General features: G+C 37.4%; 1 protein-coding gene across 5 annotated transcripts in view; it reads left to right on the top strand.

Moving 5' to 3' along the window:
* Positions 1–18,566, top strand: part of CACNA2D1 (calcium voltage-gated channel auxiliary subunit alpha2delta 1) — a 513,328-nt gene that overhangs the window by 369,858 nt on the left and 124,904 nt on the right. For all 5 annotated transcript variants that reach the window (XM_073809606.1, XM_073809607.1, XM_019940505.3 and 2 more), the window contains 2 exons: positions 15,821–15,890; positions 18,466–18,516. In XM_073809606.1, the coding sequence (XP_073665707.1) occupies positions 15,821–15,890; positions 18,466–18,516 (121 nt within the window). The remainder of the gene's footprint in view (positions 1–15,820; positions 15,891–18,465; positions 18,517–18,566) is intronic.

The raw sequence follows: 18,566 nt of genomic DNA, 5'->3' as shown, positions 1-18,566 counted from the left end.
GTTCGACTATTTTAGATCCCTCATAAAAGTGATATCATGTAGTACTTGTCCTTCTGTGTCTGCTTATTTTATTTAGCGTAATATTCTCCAGGCTCATTCATGTTGTCACATGTGGCAGGATTTCCTCTTTTTTAAAGCTGAATGAGTGCTCTTTATGGTAATAATGCTGTAATAGAACCAAATCTCTTTAGCAAAGACACTAAGACAATATTATAATTAAAGGTAGACCACTATATTTCTTTTTATGCTAAGACGTGTTTTCAGCACATTTCACACTTCTTTCAGGTTTAAAGACTTTTTACAGTGAAGTGATTTTTAAAAAATTTCTAGGTAAGCCATACTTTCCTCTCTGATTTTAACCTTGCCATTTTGATACCAGCCAAATTAACGTAGAACAGCTCATCCCTGATTACTGTCTGTTAAAGCAAATATGAAAATAGCCTTTAAATATTGTTAATTATCTTAATTGTGAGTGGAAATAGAATAAATGTTACTTAATTGGATTTTCAAATAACAAGATTTGGGGCTCAGGCTAGAAGCTCCCTACTAGCTGTGAGGAACTGGGTGAGTCTCCTAAACTTTCTGAGCTTTAGTCATCAAATCTGAAAAATAGGAACACCAAGGCTTCAGTTTATCCTCTGAGGGTTGTGATCAATGAGATAATAGAAGGAAAAGTACTTTGGAAAATGCAAAACAGTAGACATTTTTACAAGAGTGAGTATCAACTAGAATAATTTTGCCTAAATCCAGATTTCTCTTCATGTGAGAAATTAAAAAACGTAATTGAGGGCTTCCCTGGTGGTGCAGTGGTTGAGAGTCCGCCTGCCGATGCAGGGGACACGGGTTCGTGCCCCGGTCCGGGAAGATGCCACATGCCGCGGAGCGGCTAGGCCCATGAGCCATGGCCGCTGAGCCTGCGCGTCGAGAGCCTGTGCTCCGCAACGGGAGAGGCCACAACAGTGAGAGGCCTGCATACCGCCAAAAAAAAAAAAAAAAAAAAAAAAAAAAACGTAATTGAGGTCGCAATCAATTGACAAGGGAGCAGAAGCTGAAACAGAAATGTGGAAGGAGTTCTAGACAGATGACTAAGCAATAATACCTAGCAGTACCTCGACACAGTGGAGTTGGTCAGAAGATGTAGGTTTTAGATGATGACCTTGGTTAAGTCACCTCTCTGTAGGGTGGCTAGATAAAATAACAGATGCCCGGGCTTCCCTGGTGGCGCAGTGGCTGAGAGTCTGCCTGCTGATGCGGGGGACGCGGGTTCGTGCCCCGGTCCGGGAGGATCCCACGTGCCGCGGAGCGGCTGGGCCCGTGAGCCATGGCCGCTGGGCCTGCGCGTCCGGGGCCTGTGCTCCGCAGCGGGAGAGGCCACAACAGTGAGAGGCCCACATACCGCAAAAAATAATAATAATAATAAAAAAATAAAGGATGCTCAATTAAAATTCAGTTTCATATAGAGAAGAATTTTTTAGTGTAAGTATGCGATACTTGGGAAATATTTACATTCAAATGTGTGGTTTTTTAATCAAAATTCAACTTTAACTGGATGTCCTGTATTTCTTTTTCCTAAATTGGTTAACTTTATCTCTCAGGCTCTGAGTTTGTGAGAAAATATGAGAAATCAACTTCCCCACTACCTCACAGAATTGTGAGGATCAAACAATCTATTTCATATATTAATGTTGGGTTGGCCAAAAAGTTCATTCAGGTTTTTCCATATCATCTTACAGAAAAATCCGAGCAAACTGTTTGGCCAACCCAATACAAATGTAGAATTTTGTAATTGTCATTTTTTTAATTCTGTAAACTACCTTTAAAAGATGTTGCCACATTATTGTAAATAAAGTGTTTTGTAGAAATTAGAATTCTCTGACTCACAATAGAGTCTAAAAAAATAGTCTTTGTCAGTGTTAAGATGCTACTTAGAACAGGGCTACGTGATGTGAGCGGGTTAAGCAGGTATATACCCAATAGCCTGGGTATAAATCCCGCTGCCATCAATTGAAGTGGTGGTAAGCTTTGGAAAACAGTCACAGACTTGAGCTGTGAAACGAGGATAAAATGGTTAAATTGTAGAATTGTTAAGAGGAAAAAGGAATGAAATATGTTTCTTATTTGCTAAAATGTGTAGGAGAAAGTCAGTGATGGTTAGCCACCCTCATGATTTCCATTTGTTAGGTTGTTTAAACTGCATGGAGACAACTACTGCTTCCATATAAGGAGGGCTCCAGAGCTGACATAATATAAAGGCACCTCTGCAGAGTGATTCTGAATAGCAGTTTGGTAATTAGTGGGAATTTGTACTCTAACATCTGTCCTTAGACTGAATATCAATAAATTGTCTGTTTTCTAATTTGGTTGATATGTATGGAAATAAGCTATAAAAATGACTTGTATGTCTTTTTTCTTTTTTCCCCTCTTTCTCCTCTCCAAATTAGAAGGTAGGTAGGCTGGCTGTGTGATAATAGAAGGAACATTATACTGAGGGAAGAGAAGTTCTTGATTCGTATTAAAGCTGCCATCAGCATAGGTGTGTACTTCCGCTAAGTCATGTTCTATCTGTGAACCTATGTCTTCAGCAGTAATTTGGGATGATTGAAGAATGTGATTTCCAGGGCAGACACTATCTTTATTTACTTACGCATTTAGACCTTTAGCATTTGCTAAGTTCACAGTCTTTGTTCTGTAGGATGATAACTAGAGGGGCTTGCCTTAGCTATACAGCTTGTTTCATGGCAGAGTAAAGCTGGAACCCATGTCTGGTGACATCTTCATTGAATATGTGATGACTGGACAATCAGTTTAATTTATGAGTGCTTTCCTTTAGAAGCCCTTAATTGATTTATATAAATTTACCTTAATGCTGGTAAAACTGCTTTCAAGAGCTATCAACTTTGTGAATTTTTATGCATCATAGAAACGGTACATACAAACTACGCATTTCATCTATTAGTGTCTCTTGAAATTGTACCAATTACTGTAGTAATTGGGATTGTAATCAGGACTTAGTGGCTTGTCAAAATGCCAATGTAGGCAGCTTACTCTTTTTAGATAATTAGTTGCACTTAAAAAAAAAAAAGAAAAAACTTCCTAAATTTCATATTACATTTTAAAAATATCTTATTAATCATTTGTTCTTTCTTCATCGTCCTTCATTTGTTCATTTCAAAAACGTGGGTTTACAGTACAGGAACCTAACATATGTTGAATTAGTTTTAAATATTCCTTAGGGAGACACTTCCTTGTTCTTATATCTGCTAGGATTTTGGTAGAAGAAAATGCAAAAGGACCTGTGTGCAAAGTATATAGAAGGACATATTTTTGCCATGCGGATAGCCAGTTGTTCTTGAGCTGCTTAACTCTTTTTTTTTTTTTTTTTTTGCGGTACGCGGGCCTCTCACTGTTGTGGCCTCTCCCATTGCGGAGCACAGGCTCCGGACGCGCAGGGCTCAGCGGCCATGGCTCACAGGCCCAGCCGCTCCGCGGCATGTGGGATCTTCCTGGACCGGGCCATGAACCCGTGTCCCCTGCATCGGCAGGCGGACTCTCAACCACTGCGCCACCAGGGAAGCCCCTCTTTTTGAAAATACTTTAAAAATGTTTTAAACAGCAAATAGCAGATGACAAAGTAGTCCAAAGAATCCTTTTTTGGTTATTTAAGAAGGGAGCATTTGATAGATTTCTGGTTGATTTGAAGAAAACAAGATAACAGTGGATCTTCAACATTTTGGGGCATTTATAAAAGAACTGCTTTCATTGATCAATTATCTTAAAAAAATACCTGTATTTTTGTTTTTTACTTTGATATTTGTGAATGGATACAAAGTTTAACTATAAATATGTTTAACTACATTTGTTGATTGCTGTATAAATACACTTTATGTTGAAATGATTACTTTATTGGTTTTTTTATGCTAATAATGATTAAAGTCCAGTGTGTCAGTTAGGACTAGTATTAGCTACCAGTTAAAGAAAAGCCAGAACAATGGTGATTTCAACACTATGGAGGTTTGTTTCTCACTCAAGTCAAAGAATATCAGTTACAGAGACCAGGATTGATAAGGAAGCTTCACATATAAGGGGTTGACAACTCCTATCATTTCTCTGTCATCCTCTCAGTAAATTGTCTGCTGCAGTGTCCACCACTGTTGCTTGTGTTTTTTCTTAAGGGACTAAGAGTGGTATTCCCTCCCTTTTTAAGGCACTTTCTGGAAGTCATACAAAACCTTTCACGTGACATTGGCCAGAGTTTAGTGGTCTCATGGTCACAGTTAGCTTCAAGGCGCCATGTACACAGCTGAAAAGCACAAGCTATACCAAGGAGGAAGGAGAGAAGAGATATTGGGAGACAAAAAATCTCTGGCATGGTTCCTCTACTCTTTCTGTGAGTTTTGGCTTTTTTAGATTCTACCAATAAGTGATGTCTTACAGTATTTGTCTTTCTGTCTGACTTAGCCCTCATAAAAGTGTATCAAATCAACACATTGTACACCTTAAACTTACACAATGTTATATCTGAATTATAGCTCAATAAAAAAAGATAAAATGAGAAAAACATAAAAATGAATACATGAATTTAGTGACAGACATAGGATATAAGTTAAGATGACTAATTTTTTTTTTTTTTTTTTTTGCGGTACGTGGGCCTCTCACTGTTGTGGCCTCTCCTGTTGCGGAGCACAGGCTCCGGACGCGCAGGCTCAACGGCCATGGCTCACGGGCCCAGCCGCTCTGCGGCATGTGGGATCCTCCCGGACCAGGGCACGAACCCGTGTCCCCTGCCTCGGCAGGCGGACCCCCAACCACTGCGCCACCAGGGAAGCCCTAAGATGACTAATTTTTAATTTGGATATGAGAATGCTTACTGAAATAAAATATCAGAAATATTTTTATTTGGGGACTAAAATGATGAGTTTGACTTAGAATAGTAAAATTTGATGTATTGACAGGAGAGTCCACAATAATTCTATTTACACCCAAGCACAAGGTTTATATTCTGAATTCCATGATTTGCTTTTCTATACCATCAATAAGTTGTGTTGTCTGAGGGACACATCTTATATATATACAAATTAATGTATTATTTTGAAATTCTCACATGATGCTGATTTACAGAGGTAGCCTTATTTTTGTTTCCTTTTACATAACCTCATCTCTTACCTGAGTCTGTCTTATTTTTCTCATGTAAGGGTTGCAGAGTTGCTAACTTTGCAATCAACTATGGATCCAGTCACACTTAAACTGATGAAATGATTTCATAGGTGAGAGCAGTTAAGTAGGATGCTAATATGAAAATGGAAGGTGCTCTTAGTTTGATGGGGGATAACACTGTATATAAAATATGTGAATAAGTTTAGTTTAAAAGCTTTAGCTCTTTGTAACTTCTAAAATATCTCATTCTGTTCCTTTTTCTTTGATATATTGCTAAATTTGTGTACCTTATGCTGTCCATTTTTAGATGCATAGAACCATCTTTGATATGTAATTCATTTTATGTTCAGTATATTTTATTAAGAAAAATTAAAAACATTTTTGTCAAAAATTCAGACTTTTTAAGTACTTCTCTCAGATATACCAAATATAAAATTTCTAAGAAATATATCCTTACCCCATTATCTAAGAAGATTTACTGACATAAAAATAGGAAATTTGTTCCTGTAGAATCATTGTTTGTTTTTATAAATGTGTCATTATCATCACCTAACTGGATTTATTTGCTTGCAAAAACAGAAAGCTTTTTCTCTGTTGGAGTTCACATTTTTCTCTATGTAGCACACATCTGCAATTATTTTCCAGTAAATCCTTCTCATCTTTTACTTCATAGAACTTAATGTGTTCAAGTTTATTTTTGAGCCACAGCTAATAACTACATATGGACCATCTAAATGATTAAGTCTTTGTGTACCATTTACTTTATGGAATATTTCACTTAACCACACAACTTGACCTTGTTATCTGTTACTTCTGTTGACAAACAAATATCCCTTGTTAAATGGAAATGTTTTACCTGGTCTATCTGACATCTACAGAATTACCAGAAAATCACTTTGTAATAAGTACTTTAATTTTTAAAACTATGATCATTTATCCTTGGCTTTAATACTGTGTATCTGTATGTGAGTTTCCAATGCTTATTTTTCTATAAATTAGAGAAGTGTTCTGGACATATTACAGTGGAGATACCAAAGGTGCTCTCAAGCCAATATAACAATATCATTGAACTTCAAGTCTCATTGTTCAGAAACAGTATTAAAATCTAAAAAGAATCTGATTATGTCAATATAGTCAAGTGTGAGTTGGAAGGACGAAAACTGATAAGAACAAGCAAAACTGCTGTTTCTGAAGAAACTGAGATATCCTAAGGATTCAAATACCAGTAGGAGAGAATTTTGCTCTGGAGGAGCTCACAGGTAGATGAGACAGAAAAAATATAAAGACATTAACACACAATGCAAAGAAACATCTAATAAATTTATTAAAAAGTTATCTGGAGTTAACTTAGATTATCACTTCTCCAGTAAAATTAAACAGTCTGGAACTGTTCACTTAATTCCATTTGACTCACTTGCTGTGGCCTTGAGGCCATCCAAAAACTCTAAACCAGCCTACATTTTGAGTTTTGTCTCTTACTGTACAGTTAAACCTTCACCATGTACCCCAAATTGCCTTTTTTCCCCCTTTTTAAACTCTCAATTTCATTTTATTTTCTACAACCTCCCCCCCCCCTTTTTCCTATCTCTATATGCTTTGATCCCAGACCCCCATTTCTGGTCATATGCATCTTATCCATCATTCAAAATAGAATACAGACATGTGAAGGCTTTCCTAAAAGCAATCTTTCTTTATTTTGTTCTCTCAGAGAACTTGGTTTTTATCTAGATTACAACAGCTATCAAATTTTTTCTTCCTTCAGAATTTATTTTCATATGCTCTTTTTTAAAAAACATGGCAATATAAGTAACTGCAGGTAAAGAGGTATATAAATCTATATCTATACCTGTATCTATATCTGTATCTAATGTGTGTGTGTGCGTGCCCCGTAGCACCTAAGGCAGAGCCTTGCATATAGTGAAGAATAGGGATTTGCTGAATTAAGCTAGATAAACAAGTCAGGATCATATCAGAGCTGAAAACAAGTTATCACAGTAGAACTTCAGAGAATCAGTTTCTAAATAAAATGAAACAAGGGGAAAAATGCAGATAGGAAACAGAGTTACCATTATCTGTGTCCCTGCCTATACACCTTTCCCATCCTGCCCTCTTCCTTCTGCCAGTATTCTCCAGGGGTTTCTGGGGTAACCTCTTGAAGTCAGTTTTTAGATTCCTAGGAAGTTTTTTGACTGTGTGACACCAGCCTGCATCATGGGGAGGGGGTAGGATGGGAAAATGGTATGAGTTTCCAAGCCCTAGTCAGAAGACTATGCATTTACGTAGTTAAAATCTAAGCACATTTTATAGTAATCTATTATTTTAAAAAATCTACAACCTATGATAAGTAGTTCCAGTCACTCAGTGATGCTGTTTTCAAATATCCACGTATGGAGTACTTATTATTGTGCCACCACTAGTTCTAAATGTTTACGTGTATAAATAATTGAATCTTAACTATAACCCTTGGAGGTGGAAACTGTTACCCCCCTTTTACTGGAAAAGGTTAAGTAATTTATCCAATGAAAATCTAGGTAGACTAGCTCTAAAACTTATCTCTTAAGTGCTACACTAGGTTATTTCCAGTCAGAGAAGAAAATTTTGAAGGGACAAGGGAATAGGCTCTTCTTACTAGCATTTACCCAGCTGGAATGACTGCCTTCAGCCTGTGGATCCCACTGGTGGTTCTACGCTGTAAAGCTTCAGTTGTTCAGGATTTGAAAACCTGATCTGGGAATGGTTATTGTTTGGGGACCAGTTACTGTTCAGAAACATATGTGTACCCTGAAATTCATCATTGATCCATGAAAGATAAGACAGTCATCACAACTGCCTAGATTCTAGCAATACAAATATTATATAGCAATAAGCAGTTTCCTAAGGCCAAAATAATCCTCTCCTAAGAAGACAATATAAGAAAAAATAGTGAAATAGATTTCAAGCATTCCATGAAGCTTTTGCCTCTTGCACTTTCTCCGAGCTTTAAAACTTGACTCGGGTCTATGTCACTGGGTACAGTTCTGACCTGTATCAGGCTATTAATTCAGTTCCATACACAATAGCTAGCACAACAGAGATTATAAATATTTCTCTCAGGTGGAACTCCTACTTAGTAGGTAAATCAGTTGGTTGGGGTAACTCTGGTCCATGAGGTTTCCAGAGACTGAGGGTTCCATCTATCTGCCATTCCTTAGGTTGTTGCCCTCATCTGTAGGATCAAAACTGGATCAATACTACTATATCCACAGTTGAGGCCAAAAGTAAAGGGGAAAAAACTGGAAGGCAAGCAGCATGACCCCCAAATTGTACATGTGTCACTTGTGCTCACATGCTATTGACTAAAATTTTATCACATGACCCCACCTTGGCAAAAGAGACTGAGAAGTACAGTTTCTTGTGGGCAGCCAACTAAAACTTTAGGGTTACTTTTACCAGAAGGAAAAACAAAAGTGTATTTTGAAGGCCTGTCACAGTCTGTTCCTCTGGGAGTGTAAGTATCTGTGCACACTTTCCCATACATAGAACATACTCACTTCCTTTCCACAGGAAATGTTCCAAAGTCCCAACAAGTTGGTACCTTCAGCTCAAAATTCAGGATCTCCAGGTCACATGCAATTCTCTCCATCATGTGGATATGACTTTTCCTAATTTGGCTACCTAACAACGCAGCAGAATACCCGTTACTTTCTCTGCCCTATTCCCATCACTGACCAGATATCTAATAGGCAATGGTGCTGTCTTCTGGATGACAATAAAAACTTCCATGTGGAAAAACTGAGTGGGAAAAAGAGAGCAATCACTGGTCCATGATATGTATCATAATCCTCCAGGCAAGGAAATATAAAGACCTCCTACTCCTGCATAAAGTTTCTTGGTTAGCCCATCTGACTGTTCCCGGTAGTGTTCTGTGGTTGCAACTCTCTTGTCTGTAACCCTTTCAAGCACATGTGAAGGGGCGTGCTTGGGGTTAAACAGCTTTCATACCTTGCTGTTTCTGGTGCAGGTTTAGAGCTCAAAAACTGCTTTAGGGTTCACAACAGTTGCAGGATTTCTGCAGACTAGGTTTGTGCTTTCTTTGGTAACACAAATATCAGTGACAACACGTGGTTGGCTTCCAATTTTTTTCTTCTAGCGAGTTTCTTGTGCAAGCAACCCCAGCCCTAGGATTTAGTCTAGAAGTCATTCTTAAGCTCAACGTGCTATACATTTACTGGGTTCTGTATTTAGCCCTTTCTTATCTCTTCTCATCTTAAAGGTGGCTTACTTGACAACATTGCTGAGAACAGAACATAGTAGTGGACATTATTCATCTTTACGTTGTCTATCTGTACCTGTGGCAGAGGCTGCTGGCTGTCTACGAAAGTTCTGTCCTCCCGTTCTAGCCTAATGTTTTGCTTTTGGGCATGACTGCCTAGCCAGGACCACTCTTGCATCTGTGTAGGATCATGTGACTAGTTCTTACCAGCAGAATATGAGTGAAAGTGAAATATGTGTCACTTCAAATCTGAGGTTGCTAGGACTTGGTTGTTCCTTCTCCTTGGAACTTCCTGCCTCCTTCTGTCAGCTGCATGTCACTGTCCTAGGTGACCTTGGAAACCAAGCATTGAAGAATGCAAAAGCTGCACCAGCTACAGGTCTCTGAATACCTGTTTGGAGCAGAATCTATGCCTTGTGACTAGTAGTATCTAACTTAATCTGCTCGATGAGACAGAAATAATCTTTACTGTGCAGAAACAGAAGATTTGAGATTGCTCAAGTCACTTTGTGTTACCATAGCTAATACAGAATTCTCTTTCTATGTTTAGGGTTTCCTAGGTTAAAAGTTTTATTGGGGAGCAGAGCCTATCTGCTGCCTCAAAATCTGAAGAGGACAGCTGTTTGCTTTCCAAGAGGCACTGACACCTTGACATGTGTACATAACCCTCACTCTGTTATGTACCTGACCCTTGATGGGGGAGCCATGATGCAAATAAATTAAGGACTGTGTAGAATCCATACTGAGACGGTAGTAGTTGCTTAGCAACACTCAGATTCCAGGAAATTTTGTGAGCTGTGCAGTACACATTTATTGAATTAATTTTTCCTTAGAAGAACAGTCCAAATTCATTATCTTGGCTAGCAATTCAGAACCATGCCTAATACTTCATAGGAGATGATTGAGACAAGCCTAAAACAAATGATTCACATAACATAAATTAGATCCAGGCAGTAGAAACAGGGTTGGTTTTTATAGGCATTTTTGAGTATGTGAAATTTACTTTTTTTGTCTTTCCATGAGACTAAAAATTGAAGTCTTTTAGAATTAGAAAATGCATTTTAAGTTAATTGGAAATGCAATTAGATGTCATTTGAAATAGTGTTTCTACCAAGGGAATCAGCCCTCAATTCATCATTTTGTACTTTATTGTCTCCTAGCAGAAATTTAAAAAATTGATACTCTATTCTTTTTAGACCATATTAACTAGAAAATGTCTCTACAATCTGCATACTTTCTCAAGAATATTTCAGTATCCTAAGTTAACGTACAGGTAAACACCTTTTTTAACTCAGTGGTTTGATACTGACATAGCACACCCTAAATGTCATGTGAAGTAGAAATGTCATCAGATAGATTTAGTCAGATACACCCACGGTTCATTTTTTGTCAGGAAAAAAAAGCATAAATGATCATTATCACCATTAATGATGGCATTCAGAAATGAGATGCCCACATTGTAGGCTGTCATTTCCACTCCTTTCTCCTGTCATTCCAAAATCTTACTGGAAAGCAAAAGGGACATTTAAAATGAGTGACATTTCACTTTTTACAGGGACTTGTAGAAGCTCCGATTTCCTTCCATGGAGCCTTTATTGTACCTCATTATGAAACTGATTATTTCAGGGAATTGCAGTGTATGGTTATTATCTGTTTTTACTATTTGACCTTCCATATTTCTGAGCCTATATATATAATGTACCATGTAAGTACCACAGTGGGATTTTACAACAAACTAATTAGTAATATCACAGAAGAAACTACATTATTTAATTTTAAAATAATATAAATAATTTAATGTAACCGAGGGATATTTCCTAACAGTAAATGTCTCAGCAGACTTCTAAGGGAACATTATTAATATTTTTAAATAGAAACCATCTAAGATTATAGAACATGTTAAAATGTAATGGTCTGGCTCCTACTGTAAATTATAGCCCTTTTTTCTGTCTTTAAAGAAATAAATTTTATAGAACATAGTAATATATATCACAGTTCATTTCAATTAGCAGTTATACTGAAAACAGATCCTAGGTGAATGTGCTCTGCAAAAAATTCAGAAATCTAATTTAAGCGTGACTTTCAAATTCCAGTTTTTTGACCACTTTCAACTCATGATGGCAACTATTATATTGGCGGTGGTGATTAATCTCACTTCTCAACTCATCAAAACTCAACTGAGTCCAGTCAGGAGAGAGAGAACACAATGTCTTGAACAGGAAAAGTTAATTTTTTTTTAAGGATAATTTTATTTTTTTTTAATTAAATTATTTATTTTTGGCTGTGTTGGGTCTTCGTTTCTGTGCGCAGGCTTTCTCTCATTGCGGCAAGCGGGAGCTACTCTTCGTTGTGATGCGTAGGCTTCTCACTGCGGTGGCTTCTCTTGTTGCGGAGCACGGGCTCTAGGCGTGTGGGCTTCACTAGTTATGGCTCACGGGCTCAGTAGTTGTGGCTCACGGGCTTAGTTGCTCCATGGCATGTGGAATCTTACCGGACCAGGGATCGAACCCATGTCCCCTGCATTGGCAGGTGGATTCTTAACCACTACGCCACCAGGGAAGTCCTAAAAGTTAATTTTTTAATAAAGAATTATTAACTACAGCAGGGATTAAGGAGGGATTGGCTAGAAATATAGAGAACTCTAAATAATATTGGACTAGCAGGTGAAATATTACATAATTTAATATAATAACTACTACCCATAGGGCAGAAATAGCCCAAGGAAGAGACTTTGGTCCCCCAGTGCCCCTGGATTGAGATGCAGATCTTTTTACAGAGGACATGGTCGTGATCCGCCAAATGTCAGAGAAGGTACTACAGTGTCACACTGGTAGGACTTGCTGGAAGTTCACCCTCTAAAAGGTTCCTGGTGTCTCATCAGAGGCTCTCCACTACAAAAATACCCAGGGGTACTGCTGGAGAACCAGAGAGCTCTCCAGAAGCCTTGGTCTGGAGAAGCTACCCACGAGCTCTGGAGAATACTCAAGCACTGCAGGAGCCAAACACCAGGAAAGCTACATTTGCTGCCAGAGCGTTTGAGCAAACAAACCAGACCAGGAATCAAAAACCACTTTCTCATTCAGCATATTTCTTTCTTCATCTGCGGACAAAGCTTAAGATTGTGCTTGTGGGTAAAAGAAAAATATTTGAAGGACCCAGAGATATTTTCATAGAACAAGATAAATGGGTGAATTCGGAGCTGAGGCAATAAATGTACAATCAGCATAACAGTATACTAAAAGAAGAATAAAAGTTATTTAAATATGTAGTTATTACAAAGACCCTATCTTGAGGAGCTAGATAATAGTTGAAAGTGAACTGATATGTCTGCCTGCATGCTTGTAGCTTAATTCTAGTGCTACCACAAAAAAAAAAAAGTCATTTTATCTCACTGGCTCTCAGTTTCTGCAAATGCAAATGGAAAGAATTAAAGTAAATTTACCATTTCAGTTGCATTGACTGTATCAGTAAATGGTTGTTGGGGGAGTGCTATATTTAAACTTAACTGTTTCTTATAAATGTGATTAGTCATTTAAAATGAATAAATTGTTTTATAATATAGCTGCTAATAAGAAAGAAAATTCACAGTCAAGGAGAGGCTCAGTAGTATATGTTTTTGACATATCCTAAATGGCCGAATTATCTTAGTTGGCTAATAAACGTGATTCTCAGAAAAGTTCTATGTAATTTTCATCATTTCTCAATAAATAAAATGGCAAAATAGATTGAAGGGCATAAGTCATATGAATTATTATTAGGAATTTTCCAAAGAGTCATATGTTTAAAAGTGTTCAAGGAGAGGAGGACTTCAGCATAAAATTATCATCCAATTCATCAGCATTTATTGTTCTCCATTGGGTCTAAGGGGTGCGTGTGTGTGTGTGTATGTGTGTGTGTGTGTGTGTATGTGTGTGTGTGTGTGTGTGTGTGTAAAGCTTTGTAAAGTATTTTACAAAAGTATTTTAGATTTAATTAGAATAGTGTAAATTAATTGCATTTAAAAAGCAATACAGTTAGATGTACTATTTTTCTGTTTACTGCAAAATGATAAAGGCTCTGAAACGAACAGAAGATTCTTTTGTTTTTAAGTTTATTATTAATTTTTAAAATTTATTTTGGTTGTGCCAGGTCTTAGTTGCGGCAAGCAGGCTCCTTAGTTGTGGCTCATGGGCTACTGTAGTTGTGGCACATGTGCTCCTTATTGCAGCTGCTGGGCTCCTTAGTCGCGGCTTGTGGGCTGTGCTCCTTAGTTGTGGCATGTCTGCCCCTTAGCTGTGGCCGGCGGGCTTCTTAGTTGCGGCACGTGTGCTTCTTAGTTGTGGCTAGTGGGCTCCTTAGTTGTGGCATGCAAACTCTTAATTGGGGCATGCAAGGGGGATCTAGTTCCCTGACCAGGGATCGAACCCACATCCCCTGCATTGGAAGGCAGATTCTTAACCACTGTGCCACCAGGGAAGTCTCCTAACAGAAGGTTCTTGAATCTGTACTTGAATTACTTCAGATCATTCAAATAAATATCAGGAAAAGTTTTTGTGCAGTTATGTTAATTATAATGTAACTTTTAAATGATAATTTCAAATGGGTTGGCCATTATCAAATATGGGAATAATAAGGTTAAAAAATTATGCTATTATGTGATAACAATCCAAGAAAAACAATCTTTTTGTAGACCAAGATAATGTAGCATTGAATGAAAATATAAGGATCAAATAATTGTAAGTACAGTTTTCATTAGTGGCAAATAAATTTTCTTTTAAGGTAAATTTTTCTGTTAGTAGAGAAGAAAGAAAATGTATAACCTCTGGACACCTGGTAAAACATATTCATTGTCACCCAGAAAATCCCAATTGTGAACAAGTTATTTCTGAAATAATATGAAAAAGAAATTGACTTATACAACTTTCTTTTGTATTGCTATGTTGTTTTAAATTTTAAAAAAGAAAAAGGTTAAGGGCATAAAAATGGTATCTCCCATTTTAACATTACTGTGGATAAGCAGAATGTGTCCTTGGTGCTTTGTGACTTTTAAAATTATTACTTTCCTAGATAAAATCTAATATTGGGTCAGCCAAAAGGTCTGTTCAGTTTTTTTCTGTAAGATGGCTCTAGTAGCACTTAGTTGTCTTTAACTTTATTTGAAACAATTTTGTTAGACAGTATGTGACAGCTGTCATATCAGCGTGCATATAAAAAAGACTTATCAAAATTGGTGAACTTTTGTGTAGCCATTTTAATACTGATGATGGAAGAAAAAAAAGCAACATTTTTGGCATATTCTTCATTATTTCAAGAAAGGTAAAAACGCAACAGAAATGCAGAAAAAATTGTGCATGGAGAAGGTGCTGTGACTGATCGAACGTGTCGAAAGTGGTTTGCGAAGTTTTGTGCTGGAGATTTCTTGCTGGAGGATGCTCCAAGGTCAGGTAGACCAGTTGTTGATAGCGATAAAATCGAGACATTAATTGAGAACAATCAACATTATAACACGTGGGAGATAGCCGACATACTCAAAATATCCAAATAAGCATTGAAAATCATTTGCACCAGCTTGGTTATGTTCATCGCTTTGATGTCTGGGTTCCTCGTAAGTTAAGCAAAGAAACCTTCTTGACCATATTTCCGCATGCGATTCTCTGCTTAAACGTAATGAAAACAAATTGTGACGGGCAATGAAAAGTGGATACTGTACAATAATGTGGAATGGGAACAGATCATGGGATAAATGAAATGAACCACCACCAACCACACCAAAGGCCAGTCTTCATCGAAAGAAGGTGATGTTGTGTATATGGTAGGACTGGAAAGGAGTCCTCTATTATGAGCTCCTTCCAGAAAACCAAACGATTAATTCCAACAAGTACCGCTCCCAATTAGACCAACTGAAAGCAGCACTCGACAAAAAGCGTCCAAAATCAGTCAACAGAAAACACATAATCTTCCATCAGGATAATGCAAGACCACATGTTTCTCTGATGACCAGGCAAAAACTGTTACAGCTTGGCTGGGAAGTTCTGATTCATCCGCCGTATTCACCAGACATCATACCTTCGGATTTCCATTTATTTCGGTCTTTAAAAAATTCTCTTAATGGAAAAAATTTCGATTCCCTGGAAGACTGTAAAAGGCACCTGGAACAGTTCTTTGCTCAAAAAGATAAAAAATTTTGGGGAAATGAAATTATGAAGTTGCCTGAAAAATAGCAGAAAGTAGTAGAACAAAAAGGTGAATACGTTTTTCAACAAAGTTCTTGGTGAAAATGAAAAATCTGTGTTTTATTTTTACCTAAAAACCGAAGGCACTTTTTGGCCAACCCAATAGTTTGATTTAACTTCTCTATTTGAAGTTTAAATTCTCTCTCTCGCTCTCTCACTCTCTTGCTGTCTCTCAATCACTTTCTCTCTCTCTTTTTTTAAGCTTCTCCATGGGTTGATAACAGTAGAACTCCAAACAAGATTGACCTTTATGATGTACGCAGGAGACCATGGTAAGAATTTTGGGGTAGCCATGAAAAGATGAAAAAGACAAAATAAGGTTTCTTTTTTTTGTTTGTTAAAAAGTTGCAAGGGATCTTTCCATTATTAGGATGAATATTGTCTGATTATTTCAAAACCTCTTTTTTCCCTTTTATACATTTGAATTTTTTATACATTTATACTTTAAAACAGTTAAAGCTAAATGAAGATGATGAGTTCAATGGGCAGTGATAATGAAGTTGTTGAAATGAATCATCAAATGCATTTCAAATGGACTACTTTAAGTTTTATAGTCAATGTCATTTCTAAATCTCTTTTAGCTGGTGGGGATTTCTATTGAAAGTCTCCCAGTTTGCTTGGAGTAGGGCTCTAATAATCAACATCTAGATAGAGTAGAATATAGTTTGCCTCTGGTGGTGAACTAATGAGAACTAGCCCCAAGGTAAGAGCTGCCCCTAGTTATAGTCATATAGCTTATGTTTCATTTTTCAAAAAAAAAAGTTTACTTGTTCCTTACTACTAAATAAACTCATTTTCCTAACATATGAATCAAAAAATACCAAATACATCATAATTACACTCACTGGGAAACAATTATTAAACTCGTGCATTTTAATTCATTTTTTGAATGTGTTTAATCGTGTGGTTCTATATTTTTTAATGAGTTTACATGTTATATAATATAGTGCTTTGTAACCTACTCTTTCATATCAATATCTTTTCATAAGAGACACAGTACCATCATTTTAAAAGAATGACCAGATGGTAACTTATTTTAAAAATCCCCTATTATTGGACATTTAGGTTATTTCTGACTTTTTACTAGGGTTCAGACAAATGTAAGAGACATAATAGTTGATTCAAAGAAACGTATTTAAGGCTTTTAAAATGCCCTATTAAACGTCCCAGTAGCAATTTACATAAACACCAACCATGTATAATAGTACCAGGTATTATTAATCCACATATTATTCTTGATAATATTTCTCTCTCAAAGTTAGTGGCTTTGGAGCCATGGGTTGTTGAGTGGAGGCAAAGCCTATGACATCACATGATTTGGGTTCAGGAACCAGTTGTTTCGGCGGAAACTTAGAAACTAGGTCCCAACTAGAAGAGGCAGACGATATCCTGTCCTCCGTCTTCCTCATGGAGAGGCATGTCAGGACCATTTGTCAAGATGCTAGACATGAACTAGATTTGCCTTCCACTGGAATATCCACTGGAATATCCCAGCAACCCTGCCATTTTACCTTCTAATAGAAAAACAAACTTGAGTGCAAGCTGTAAACTCTGTTTCATGAACATATAGTGCTGAATAGTTACTAACTGTGCTGAATGTTGCCTGAAAACTTATTGGCAGGTTATCTGGCAGGCTTCTGAGAAGTTAGATTTAGAATCTTGGACAATAAGTAGAACACTGACTTCAGATGCAGCTCTTTTTGTTGGGGAAGGCAGGTCCCCACTTCCCATCAGCCTGTGGCCAGGCAACATGAGTTTTCGGGATCATTCACCTGTAGTTAAGTTTATCTCTACAGTGGCTGAACTATTCTCCTTGAGTCTCTTCACGTGCAGAGATTCTGAATCTGTAGGGCTGGGGTTGAGTGTGGAAATCAGCATTTTGAACTGGCTCTCCAGAGAGGTGATTTTTAAGATACTATAAAGTCTGAGAACCACTACTTGAAACTCTTGGAAGTAACATTATATATTGTTTTTAATTACTTTATTGTCCCTTTGTCAGTCTTTATTGTCCCTTTGTCAGATTAGACCACTCATCTATTTTTGCCGGGTTTTTTTGTGTGTGTTTAAATATATGATACAATCTTATTATTTGTTTTTATTATTATTATTCTTTATTTATGTATTTATTTAGTTAGTTTTGGCTGCATTGGGTCTTTGTTGCTGCTCACGGGCTTTCTCTAGTTGTGGTGAGCGGGGGCTACTGTTCGTTGCGGTGCGCGGGCCTCTCATTGTGGTGGCTTCTCTTATTGCAGAGCACAGGCTCTAGGTGTGAGGGCTTCAGTAGTTGTGGCAAGTGGGCTCAGCAGTTGTGGCTCGTGGGCTCTAGAGCGCAGGCTCAGTAGTTGTGGTGCACGGGCTTAGTTGCTCCGTGGCATGTGGGATCTTCCCGGACCAGGGTTCAAACCCATGTCCCCTGCATCGGCAGGCAGATTCTTAACCGCTGCACCAGCAGGGAAGCCCTATTATTATTCTTTAGAGTGAGTTTTAGAACCTGTGGTCAGCAAAATGGAATTTAGGATAACGTTTTTTTTTTTTTTTAGGGAAATGTTCTTCCAGATGTTAATTTCTTTTGCTCCTAGTATCAAAGCACATCTCTTATTCCTTTGTTATAAATATCTGTAAAACATACCTTATGTATTATGCCTCTGACATTTCTTTTATGTTAAATGTAGCTTTTCTAAAGTTGATGTTACAGAATTGTGAATAAAAGAGCATCGTCTACCTAGATAGAATGGAAGTAGGGCCTTGCTTGGAAAATATCTCAGAGATTAGTAAGTAGCAGTTCAACAAATATCAATGCTTGATATTTTACAAGAGAAAAACTTATTCGTATGATATTTGTTACAGGTACATCCAAGGAGCCGCATCTCCTAAAGACATGCTTATTCTGGTTGACGTGTGAGTAGTTAAATATTATGTAATTTTCATATACTGAGAATAGTGGGAGG

The sequence above is a fragment of the Tursiops truncatus genome, chromosome 9, assembly GCF_011762595.2.
Source record: "Tursiops truncatus isolate mTurTru1 chromosome 9, mTurTru1.mat.Y, whole genome shotgun sequence".
Classification (NCBI taxonomy): domain Eukaryota; kingdom Metazoa; phylum Chordata; class Mammalia; order Artiodactyla; family Delphinidae; genus Tursiops; species Tursiops truncatus.
This window is presented reverse-complemented; position numbering and strand designations above follow the sequence as displayed.